Source organism: Pavona decussata, unplaced genomic scaffold (genome assembly GCF_977016875.1).
Source record: "Pavona decussata unplaced genomic scaffold, jaPavDecu1.1 SCAFFOLD_26, whole genome shotgun sequence".
Taxonomy (NCBI): domain Eukaryota; kingdom Metazoa; phylum Cnidaria; class Anthozoa; order Scleractinia; family Agariciidae; genus Pavona; species Pavona decussata.
The window spans coordinates 1,295,812-1,308,131 of NW_028145449.1; the positions used below are offsets into that span (position 1 = coordinate 1,295,812).

The following is a 12,320-nucleotide window of genomic DNA, read 5'->3' on the forward strand; positions in this document are numbered from 1 at the left end:
ACGGAAAGGGCAAATATCAATGTGTATATTCTCCGTACTGTTTTGCATATATTTCCTGCAGTACTATTTGGGAGAATTTGCCTTAAGATCAAGTAGTGATATATCACAAAAAGGAACTTGTGGTCCCAGAGAAATTAACCAAGCAAGTTTTCTGTTATTGGGCCTCAGATTTCTCAGTTAGCTAGAAGTTGAATTAATGAGTCAAAATGCCCTGATTTAACTTTGCAATCATAGAGATTTCGTACGTATCAGTTAAAATTTGACGAGCTCACTCGTCTCTGTCGGCGCTGTTAATTTTGTGCCCTGCCTTATCCCTCGGGGGTAACTGGGGTACTCCCTATAATGGACTATACGGGAGGTATATTAAAGGGTACGGATTTCATGAGCCGACGTATAGAAAAGGTTTGGGGAAAACTGTCATTTAGGTATTTAAAAGGGCCTTTCAAAATATCTCGTATAGACCCAATCAAAAAAGATGGAGTGTTTCTACTGTAGGTTTTTGAAAGGGGTACCATTCCTATGGAAGGTATATGAAAGGGTTACCTTTTCTGTCAAAAATGTTATATAAAACGGTAAGCGTTTGGACCTCGGGGCGGAGTCTCCCCGTTTAAAACTTTCTTGAGTGCGCCCCCTGGGGGCTTATCCCAAAGCCTAAACATGTTACGTTTTTTTTGCTTACAACCTTTCCTTCCCTAACAATTTGTATTTTATTTCTGATCAAGCTACGATGGCCCAAGAACAGAAGTCTTTTTGTTAAAGTTTGTTTTTGTTTTTGTTTGATAGAAGTGAGATGACCCAGGCATTTGTTGAGCTGGCCTGCAAGATGACTCGAGACATTTTACGGCAAACGCTAGGAAGCTACCATCTCACAGACGTCTCCAAAGACGCTTCATCTATTTTAAGCAAAGACGAAGCTTCGGAGACGAACGAAGCAAATAGACGAGATGGCCAGTCTAAAGAAAACCAAGAAACAGACAATAATACAAACGAGTCTGGTATAAAAAGATTTCCTCTCTCGAAGAACAAACCAGTGAATTTTATGGATGTGCGAGTTCAAGGCACGGGAACGGAAGGGGATGATGAGGTGGAACTATCTGTGAAAAGCGTACATGTCGGCTCTTTCAATGATTGCCTTAAAATACTGGAGAATTTGAACCTCGTGGACTGCTTCGACGAATCAGAGTAAGCCCATTTTTTTCTTGTTTACTTAAGAAATCCATCAATAAATGATTTGTTATGGGATAACAACGACAACAACAACAATCTTTATTCGTGCCCAGAAATTATACAGTGTTACATAAATTCAAGAAAGAAAAATTACTAAGGAAAAGGGCACAGCCACTTAGAAATAGCAAGCTAATCGAGCTAAGTGGCTGGGCCAAGTGGAAAAATTTGCAAATACCCTACATTAAAATAGAACTTAGGACACAATTTACCATTCACACACACACGCACACACAAAAATAACAATAAACAAGGGGAAGTGCACACGCAAAAACTGGAAAATAAAGTGCATCAATGAGCCAGTCAGTTGTTGGAGATAAGCGATTCTTTTAAGAGGACTTTGAAACATAGCGATATTGCCTGTTTTATACTGGAGGACGCATTATCTGTCTGAACGAACTTGAGCAAACATTTGTTGTTCGTCTGGTAATGCGTTTCTTGTATAAAGACGGGCACAAGAAGCATTATGGGTCTCGACGAACTATCGATACACAGCGGAATATATGAAAATTCAAAATGAACGGAGACCTATCTGTCGTATTACTGTAAATATTTGGGACGTTCTATCCAATGTCCGGCGCCATGTTCAAACGAAGACGACAGCGGTCGCTACGAGACGTACATCATGAGTGATTCCGACCCATTTTATCAGTCCGGTCACTTCAACGAAGTTTTGCGTCGGTTGAAAGAGTTGATCAACCAATTAACCAGCCTGAAACTGGGGACTTTACGCGACCACGACGGCAACGCCAACGAAAACGTCACTGGAAAATACAAGTTCGTGTTACTTGTACTACTTTACGCCTATTCCAATTCGTTCAACTTCTAAAATTTGGCCGAACTATCCAGTAACAGAACTGGTGGGAACGGTCTTCAAGTTGGCACAGAGAATGAAATTCTATTCCGTCACCGCACTGAGGGCTCACGTGAGATAGCATTGCGCCTGCGCGAACTCAGTGTGTTGCCGCCTTTGGAGCGAACCGACGTTTATTTTTTCAACACGCTGAGAATTTTAGTTTTAAGCGATAATTCGCTAAAAATGCCCGAGACCTCGGATAAATCTGAGCTTAAGGGCGAGAAAGACAACTTAAAAAGGAAAAGTAGTGGCTCTAGAAGCGAACACATCGAAGCAAATGCTAGAATCATCGAAAGAGGTGATGGCGCCGATGGCGCCAAAACTGACTCACATGGTTTACAAGAGCTTGCCGCTACGCTGAGACAGGGTTTCACCCAGATGTCTCAAGATTTATCCAAGACTATTGCTGAGTCGTTCAAACAGTTTCAGTCAGACTTTGAAATACAATATGTTGACACGGAGGAAGAACAGGAGGCAAAATCTGCCGAGAATGACCACGAGGTCAGCGAAGAGCCCCCCACGAAGAAGAAGCGAGATGACAAAACTACGAGCTTAGAAGAAGCTGTGACAAAGCTGGCTGACTCAGCCGGGGCTCAAAAAATGCCTTCTAATGAAGGAAAATTTGAGGTACTTAACAGCTTGAAACAAGAGCTGAAGAAAGAGGAGACGGGCCCAAGTGTAAACACAGAGCTGGCGAATGTAGTGAATGCCATGCTCAAAGAAGGGCTGCCTGAAGAGAAACTTCAGGAAAAGTTGAACAAGTATCACAGACCAGAGAACTGTGAATTCTTGACAAAAGTACGAGTCAATCAACCAGTATGGGACCACCTTACTCCAACAGTCCGGTCCCAAGATGTTAGACTGCAAAAGGTGCAGACATCCATCTTCAAAGGAATGTGCGCGTTGACAAATATGATCGACAAACTCCTTGAGCACTTGTCGTCACTCCCAGCGGGAAACGACCTTCTTCAAAAGTCAACAGATGCACTTACATTGTTCGCTAATGCAAACAGTGAACTCAATCAAAGACGAAGGGAATTTATTAAACCGGATTTACACGAGGAATACAAACATCTCTGCTCCTCGTCGGTTCCGATCACTGACCAATTGTTTGGCAATGATCTCCCGAAACAAGTGAAAGAATTGACCGAGGTCAATCGAGTGGGAAAGAAAGTCTCCACACACAGTGGTCGATCAACGAACAAGCCTGATTATCACAGGCACAACTCTTACGCACATAGCCGCGGACGCTCAGGAAACCAACATTACAGGAAGCCTTTTTTAGGCTCGTGGAAAAACGACCACAAACATCCTCCGAACTTCAAGAGGAAGAAGGAGGGGAAGTCAAAATGAATCAGATTGCTAACAACGTTGAGGTAAGAAATGTGTCAGAGCAATCTATTAAAATTACAGGTGGAAGACTGAAACAATTTACCTCTCAGTGGCAATGCATAACCTCAGATCCTTTCATACTTAATAGTGTGAAAAATTATAAAATTGAGTTTGAAAATGGAGAGCCAATGCAGTTTATGCCACCAAAAGAAATAAATTTTACAAAACCAGAGCAGGAGGTCATTGACAATGAAATTGATAAACTGCTGACCAAAGGTGTGATTTCAGAAACCACACATTGCCCTGGTGAATATATTTCTACTATATTCATACGCCCTAAGAAAGATGGAGGGTTTAGATTAATTCTAAATTTGAAGAATTTGAATGAACATGTGGAGTATCAACATTTTAAGATGGATACCTTACAATCGGCAATAAGGCTTATGACTCCAAACTGTTATATGGCCTCAGTAGACCTGCGTGACGCATACTACTCAGTGCCAATTCACAAAGATGATCAAAAATATCTGAGGTTTTGCTGGAAAGGTAGATTGTTTCAGTTTACATGTCTACCAAATGGTCTGGCTTGTGCACCCCGACTCTTCACAAAAATCCTTAAGCCAGTGTATGCTACGCTGCGCCAGAAGGGTCACCTAAATGTAGGCTATATTGATGACTCTTATTTACAAGGGGAGAGTGTGGAGGACTGCCAAGCCAATATTAATGATACCTGTGACTTATTTTCAACATTGGGTTTTATCCTACATCCTGATAAGTCGGTCTTACAGCCAGTTCAAGTCCTTACATTTCTGGGATTTGTCTTGGATTCAGTTAATATGACTGTCTCCTTAACACAGGAAAAAATCCAGCGCATAAGGGAAAGATGCAAGAAAATGCTGGAGCTTGTTGAGCTCCCAATCCAGGAACTAGCTAGCTTTATAGGGCTTTTAGTGTCAAGTTTTCCTGGGATCTTATATGGACCACTGTATTATAGACAACTTGAGAGGGATAAAACTACAGCCTTGAGACAAAACTATGGCAATTATAATGCTCAAATGAGATTATCCCAAGAAAGCTTTTCAGAGATAAAGTGGTGGTATGATAACATACAGACCAATAACTACCCCATATTATTGCCTAATTCAAAGGTTGATGTAATAATTTACACCGATGCATCAACTAAAGGATGGGGAGCTGTCAAAGAGACAGAGAAAATAGGAGGTAGATGGTCAGAGGAAGAAGCAAAATATCACATTAATTGTCTGGAGCTGTTGGCTGCAAATTTTGGACTTAAGGCATTTTGCAAAAATGAGCAAGGCATTCATGTTAAGATTTACTCTGATAACTCAACAACTGTGAACTATATTAATGCTATGGGAGGTGTACATTCTAGGGAATGTCACACTATTGCTAAAGATATTTGGCAGTGGTGCATAGAAAAACAAATATGGTTAACAGCTGCTCATATCCCAGGGAGAAAAAATGTTGAGGCAGATCGGGAATCACGCATTTTCTCAGACAACAAGGAATGGATGATAAGATCTGATATTTTCCAACAGATCACAGATATCTGGGGGGAGCCCTCCATAGATCTCTTTGCATCCAGACTAAATCATCAGGTTCCATGCTATGTATCTTGGAAACCTGACCCAGGGGCAGCCTTTATTGATGCATTTTCTGTAACATGGGATAAACACTTGTTTTATGCTTTCCCTCCTTTCAGTTTAATTGCAAGATGCCTACAGAAAATACAAACCGATTGTGCAGAGGGATTGATGATAGTTCCAATGTGGCCAACCCAGAGTTGGTATCCCAAACTTCTTCGCATGTTAGTGGCTGTTCCAAGAGTGTTACCACAACAACGAACTGCCTTACAAATGCCGGGGATGCCACAAGAAGTCCACCCCCTATTCAGGAAAATGGTTCTGATTGCATGCAGATTGTCCGGCAGTCCTATGAGACACAAGGAATTTCTCAAAAGGCAACCTCCATCATCTTACAGTCCTGGAGGAAAGGAACTACAAAGCAGTATTCATGTTACATCAAAAGATGGACTACATATTGTCATAAAAAACAGATTGATCCAGTTTCTGCCACTGTCCCACAGGCACTAGATTTTTTAGTGGAGCTATTTGAGTCAGGCATCGGTTACAGTGGTATTAACACTGCAAGGTCTGCTCTATCCAGTGTCTTAAAGCCTGTGGACGGGATGACTTTTGGAGCACAAGAGAGTGTTAAGAGGTTCTTAAAAGGAGTTTACGAAGCAAGACCCTCCAACCCAAGATATACTGAGACATGGGATGTGAGCAAGGTTCTGAACTATCTTAAGACAATCTCTATTACAGACTGCTCACTAAAGGATCTGACTTTAAAATTAGTCACTTTAATGTCATTAGTATCAGCTCAACGGGGGCAGACAATTCACTACTTGTCTTTGGAGGACATGGTTGTTTCAGAAACTTCTGTGACTTTTATTATCTCCAGGCCTATTAAACAGTCTAAGCCAGGGTCGAAACCCACTGTTGTTAAGTTTGTAGCTTACCCGGACAACCCTAACATTTGTGTTGTCACTACCTTGAAGGCATATCTTAATCGTACCTCTTCTTTACGTGGACGTGCACAACAATTGTTTATTAGTCATTACAAGCCATTTAAACCAGTTTCCCGGGACACCATCAGTAGATGGGTCAAAGCTGTAATGCAAAAGTCAGGAATTGATGTAAACCTTTTCAAGCCCCACAGTACTAGGGCTGCCGCAACATCTAAGGCTTTGTTGAAATCTGTACCATTAGAGCACATCTTATCAGTCGCAGGATGGAGCTCATCTGACACTTTTGCAAAGTTTTATAGCAAGCCTGTTATCAACACAGATAGCTTTTCTAACGTTTTGTTACAAGAGTAAAGTTAATAAACTGTTTTGACCAATATGACTTGCTTGGTTGGTCATTACTCTGTTCATGTGTGCAGTGGGCTTTGAAGTCTCACGTGAGCCCTCAGTGCGGTGACGGAATAGAATTGGAAAATTAAACGAGACTTACCTGTAAGTTGAAGTTTGATTGAAATTCTATCCGTCACCAAGCACTGAGGGATTACGTGCCCTCCCTTTTAAGGCCCTCCCATTTTGCTGGTCAGGGTTTTCTTTCCCCTGCACACATGGCAAGTGCTTTAAAAACTGAGTTCGCGCAGGCGCAATGCTATCTCACGTAATCCCTCAGTGCTTGGTGACGGATAGAATTTCAATCAAACTTCAACTTACAGGTAAGTCTCGTTTAATTTTCCAATTTTCTGTCATGTGCTCACGCTCTCCATAAAACGTTGAATTTGGGCATTTCACGTTGTTGCTTGGCCGAAGATGGCGACGAAATGTATCAAAATTTATAATGCACTTGCACAGTGCTGTTTAGCTCATTAAGCCTTTTCTTTATTGACGTTTTCGTTGCCGTCGGCCTCGTGTTTGCGTAAAGTCTCTACTGTTCCCAATAGAGCGCGATCTTAATAGACCATTTCCGAGTTGTTTTTAACCTCATTATGAAAGCGAGGCTAAGTGCAAAGTTTTTATTATGAAAATTAGCTGCCATTCAAGTGCAAAGAAAATTAACTTTCATATTAAAAGCTTTGTACTTAGTCTTGCTTTCATAATGAGGTTCACAGCAACTCAGAAATGGCCTATTAGTCCCAATGCATTCTACATAATTTAGGAGTTGTTTTATTCGGGCATGTTAAAATGCATTTTATCCCTGTTGTTTACTTCAGCTCCAGTGACTCGGACAGCGACCCGGATGAGACGGATGAGAAAGACGATGAGCCGGGGGCCAGCGGTCACACGGTAAGGATTCTGGTTGGTCGCTCGGAGATTGTACTCGTCCCGAGGGGTTCCTTTACTTACCATAAAAAGGAAGAGTCTGGGAACGAAAGTGTTTCCTGTGACAACTGGACCAAGGAAGTCTGTTGTTGCCCCTCCCCACCCCCCCAACGGCCAGAATGATCGTGGTAACGCATCTTGGTCGCAAACAAATGTCACGTTTAAAAGGCAGTTGTTGCTTGATCGTTGACCATCTGCAATATTTGATGGGTTTACCATATACCACGGAAGATGTGCAGTGAAAGGCGTTAATGGGTATTTGCAGTTATCTGTTGGGAAACTGCGAATTTCATTGAATTTTTGCTGGCAATTTATGGTTACACGCGTATTGCCTTAAAACTGAAACTGTTTGCAATAGTACTAATTCAAGGAATTTTTTTCCAGAAAGAAATAGAAAGGTGTAAACCTCTCGGGGTGGGGTTGCTGTGAGAAGATCGTTTACTCGATTACGACTATCCTTTCGCAGAGAATCTTGGACTAAGCACATGCTTTTAGAAATTAAGAATCCGCCAAACAACCGATTTAAAAGATGTTTCTCTTTTTTTTTTTCAAGGGGGAGAGAAAGAGAAAGAAAAAGAAGAAAAAGAAAGCTAAACATTGGTGGGACACGTTATCGGTAAGTTTATTTAAGTTAAAGTTAGTTAAGTTAAGTTAAGTTAAGTAAGTTTGTTGTTTTGTTTTGTGTTTAGTTTAAATTCAAATTGCACTTGCAAGAAGTTTTTTTTTTATTTTTAGAAATTTTCAAGGTTAGTATTGGTAGAATTTAAAAGTAGTGGACTCCAAAACTTAAGAAAATTAGAGATATTTTGGAATGTTTAGATAAATAAGCGCCCCATGTCTAAAATTCGGCTAAACGGAGAGCTTTCTTCATTTTCTGCGCGCGCTTGCTTCCGAAGGCAAGCGTATCGTTGTCTGTGACGTCATAAATCACCTTGGTTACGACGATTACATTTATGAAAATACATGGCCGTTCGCGCGAAGACGTGAAAGGAAGCAAAGGCGATGTTTTCCTCTGTAGCTATTCGTACCAAGACGTGCTTGAACGACTTGCTTCGCAATGGATGAATCCAATGTGCTGTAATGTTTCAGATAGACGTTATTCAATGGGTAGAACGCGTTGCAAAATTGCGAAACAGGAAAGAATGGATGCGGGAAATTTTGTTAAAAATTAGAATTCGGAGAAAATTGACAACCTTTTTGAGTTCTCAATTTTCTCTGACTTCTAGTTTGCCTGCTTTAATCCAGACCGTTTTAAAAATTAATTTTGCATTCAGGAAAACTGAACTAAAGAGGCCTGATTTCGTCGCGTTCAAGTTAATTTAAGAAAGTAGTCCTTGGTTAGAGAAATCATTTGCGCAATTTAAGCATGTGAATTACTAGCGGTTAAACCTGTACGCTTTGCGTTCTAACATTGTCTGATAAGTCAAACATTATATTTCCTTCTTTAGAAACCACTTCCAACTTCAGAGACCAGTCAAACTACAACGACAGACGAAGATTGTTCAAGCAAAGAGGTAAGGTGTTAAGGAAATTTGTAACCAACATCGTATCAAAGCTTTTTTTCAAAAGATTAATTTGTTTAAAGGTAGCAGCCTTTTGTAATACGGTTCTCCCAACACGTTTGAAGACGATCGCGCTTTGAAAGAGAATCAAAGTATATGAAATGTTAAAAAGTTTGTTTTAACCTTTTCTACTACAGTTCTCTTAACACTGTTGAGGACGATCAAAGCCCCCTATATTAAATAAAAGATGGTTTGTTTTAACCTTGCTGAAAAAATAAAAAATAAGCGTATAAACAATATTATATAGCATACATACATCGATTTCCCCTGGAGAATGTAAGAAGTCTTAAAAGTTTACAACTCCTCTTAGTCGTCCTTATCTTTTAAAAATGTTTTAGTCGACTGATGTTTTAAAGATCGGATCTCTCCCGAAACATTCACCATGCATATAATTCAAATATTTGGCTATAAGAAGTATATAAACAAGGTAACAACTTAGGTAATAATGTTTTTTTGATTTAGGTTAACTTAACCGTAAGGAATCTTGTATCTAAATATTTTTGATAAACTATTAATTTCGGATAAATAAACTCGTCTAAAAGGCGTGGCTACATAGGCGGACACAAAGGCGCGGCCACACAGGCAGTGCAACAATGCGAGCGACTTTTCTGAGGCGACCTATACCGTTTGCAATGTCGCACATTATTGGTCGAAGAACAAAAGAACGAACAACAACCGCAAAAATGCTCCCAGACATACAAACAATGGAGCTGCAGGTTATTAGGCTCTGGTCTAGTCGAGTTAAAATTGGTCATTTTCTCAGTCGAAGACATGCAGTTTTTTTTTGTTCGAATAAGTCGTTTCAGGCTGACAAGTCATCATGGCAGTGTAAAAACGGAACAGACACGGTTTTAGGCATAAAAGTCGTGAAGATTTTGAGAGCCAATTCATCCACCTAAATCGGCGAGTTTTACGTCAAAAATTTGGTCCGTCCCGTTTTCAAACTGACATGACTTGTCCGTCGAAGCCGGCTTGTTCATCCAAAAACGTTATCGGTCTTTTAGTGTGAAAACAGACATTGATGTTTCGCGCAATGCTTTATATACGCATCACCAAATGTTGCACTGTTAGTGAGGGGCTTTCATCCACGCCCAGCTTCTACTTTAAAAACTTGAGAACTTTTGTTCGCCATTTCTAATCATTTTCTTTATCCTCCGTTAACAGAGGTCTAAAGAATGCTGTAGAAATGTCCACACAGTAATGTATTGTTTTTTGCTGTTAAAACTCTACCTAACATAAAGGAGGTTGATTTAATTTAAACCAGATACCTTTAAATGTCATGGTCCTAACTACTCACACAAACATCATTTTAACCTCCCAAAAGTGGACACCTCTTTTAAGGTGAAATACGGTGGAGTTCCCAGCCTCTCACAAAACAATTTTAAGGTTCCTCTTAAGTTGATGACTATGCAATGGAAAGTAGATCTTATCAAGGTCTATTTGAGATCCAAAAAACAACAACAACAACAACAACAAAAAACAAAAACATTTCAAAGCGGACACTGAACTTCTACATCTTCCCAAGTAGACACAAGAATGATTATTTTAAAAATTGTCGAATGTCCCGTTTCGGACAAAGCAATCGCTTAGGAGCGTTGATACTTGAATTGTTATAAAAGATGATGTGATCGAGGAAAGAAATAAAATAGGAAATAAAAGATACACACACGTAATTTTAAACTTCACAGTTAAATTTCCAATAACCATTAAATCCCAAGTTTTCTCTTAATAAAAAACGAGGACGGTTAAACGTTCGTTATTAATTTCGTTAGTTTTTATTTTAAATAAATAAATAAATGAATTCCCTACTCTGCCGTCCTCCCTAAATCTTTATAACGAACATTATAAAAAAGGACCAAGATATTTTCAAAGATTTACGAGGCCTTAAACTGCAAGCCTGTATTTGCATAATTAGATTGCCTTAAAAACCTCAACGATAACAAATGTCAAACGCAAAAAAACAAACAAAAACATAGCATTAGACTATAATCCATCTTTAAAAATTGCCTATTAGTAAAAAAATAATACTTTTGATTGCAGCTTTAACTGTGTTACTGAGCGCTTAACCGGAAATCTCATGGCGAATTCACAAAAAGGCATACACCCTTAAGCATATACCAGTAACTGCATAACTAGTGTTAATTCACGTCGTGTATGTTTTATACAAACAGAAAAAGGTGAAAACGAACTTCGCGAAGTTTGTTAATCCATACAGCCATCGCTCAAATGGAGGCATACCAATCTTCTCCCAAGAAAGAATTCAGGAGAGAGCCAAAAAGGTAAAAGTTTGTTTAATAAACGTTACCAGAAAAGGTAGATACAATGTTTACAGCATAATAAGCAGTGTCACAGAAATTCAAAGTAGCTTTCGCATGAATGGTCGCACTTAAGTATTTTATCCACAGACTCAAAAGCTGGTATCACCTTGTACAGCATAATAAACAGTACCACAGGAAAGTACTGCTCAGTAGCTTTCATTTGAATGGTCACACTGTAGGATTTCATTCACAGGCCAGTAGTTCAAACCACCTTGTGCAGCGCAATAAACAGAGCCACAGGAAGTACTGCTGATTACCTCAGTTCATTTGCATGGTCAGGGGCTAGCTTTGAAGGGCTTGAAATGAGAAGCACAGGACTTTGAGAAAGTCTAGGTAAGGGTCCCCCGTCATCCTCGTTCTTAAATCAATCGCTACAAGAAATAACAAGAGAAGAAACCGCACATTCGGTTTCTTCTCTTGTTATTTGTTGTAGCCGTTGGCTGAAGACCGAGGAAGACGGTGTCATCAAGCCGTGCAAAAGAACGGAGCTTCTGAGCAGTGCTTTCCTGTATGCACCACAAGATGGTTCTAACTTTTGAGTCTATGAAAGAAATTCGAAAAGTGGAACTATTCTGGGAGTTTGAGATGTCTGATGCTGTTTTGTTTGTGATTGAGAAATCCATTATTTTCTTTTTTAAACTTCAACGCTATTTTTGTTTGCCACAGAAAGAGGAACAGTTACACAGTGGAACACAGGAAACTGAGAGGAAAGATTTTCTTGTGAAGGTAAGACAAAAAATAGAATTAAAATTAACAAACGAATATCAACTGTTTAAAACAGTGGATTAGCGGGGTCGGCTACATAAACATTGCATACAGGACGTCGGTGGGAGATTGGGCGTTAAATCGACGCCTATCAACTTTTACTCCAACTAAAGGCTTTTTTTAACTTTTGTTATTTTAAAACAGTTTTTAATTGATTGTCCGAAACAAAAAAACCAAAGTAATTACTCTGGCCAATTACAACAGACGCAAATAGCACAAAAACCAATCAGAATTCGAAGCAAATACATGCAACCGGCGTCAAGCGCGGGAAAACGCGTGCGAGCGAGGCTCGGTTGGTTTTCCCTTTGCTTCTCATTGGTTGAAAATGTGGCGCTGATTTTTCTAACCAATCAAAGGGTAGTAAAGCAAAATCCAAAGCAAACGCGAAATTATTTTCGAAA

The 12,320-nt window shown here is 39.8% G+C and overlaps 2 protein-coding genes across 3 annotated transcripts in view; both read left to right on the forward strand.

Moving 5' to 3' along the window:
• The window catches only part of LOC146485440 (uncharacterized), a 31,223-nt gene that overhangs the window by 15,910 nt on the left and 2,993 nt on the right, over positions 1-12,320 (forward strand). The window contains exons 15-21 of one of the 2 annotated variants that reach the window (XM_085103400.1): positions 784-1,182; positions 7,166-7,238; positions 7,828-7,890; positions 8,723-8,788; positions 10,001-10,033; positions 11,008-11,115; positions 11,821-11,880. In XM_085103400.1, coding sequence (XP_084959526.1) covers positions 784-1,182; positions 7,166-7,238; positions 7,828-7,890; positions 8,723-8,788; positions 10,001-10,033; positions 11,008-11,115; positions 11,821-11,880 — 802 coding nt within the window. The remainder of the gene's footprint in view (positions 1-783; positions 1,183-7,165; positions 7,239-7,827; positions 7,891-8,722; positions 8,789-10,000; positions 10,034-11,007; positions 11,116-11,820; positions 11,881-12,320) is intronic. The other variant, XM_085103401.1, reaches the window with a different exon arrangement.
• Positions 2,177-5,272, forward strand: LOC146485441 (uncharacterized). The gene is made up of 2 exons (XM_085103286.1): positions 2,177-3,456; positions 5,136-5,272. Exon 1 carries the CDS (start codon positions 2,264-2,266, stop codon positions 3,431-3,433), a length of 1,170 nt encoding a protein of 389 aa, XP_084959412.1. The 5' UTR covers positions 2,177-2,263; the 3' UTR covers positions 3,434-3,456; positions 5,136-5,272.

Bases quoted from the DNA above. Each gene is read 5' to 3' on its own strand.
- LOC146485441 (XM_085103286.1), top strand. From the start codon at position 2,264: ATGCCCGAGACCTCGGATAAATCTGAGCTTAAGGGCGAGAAAGACAAC.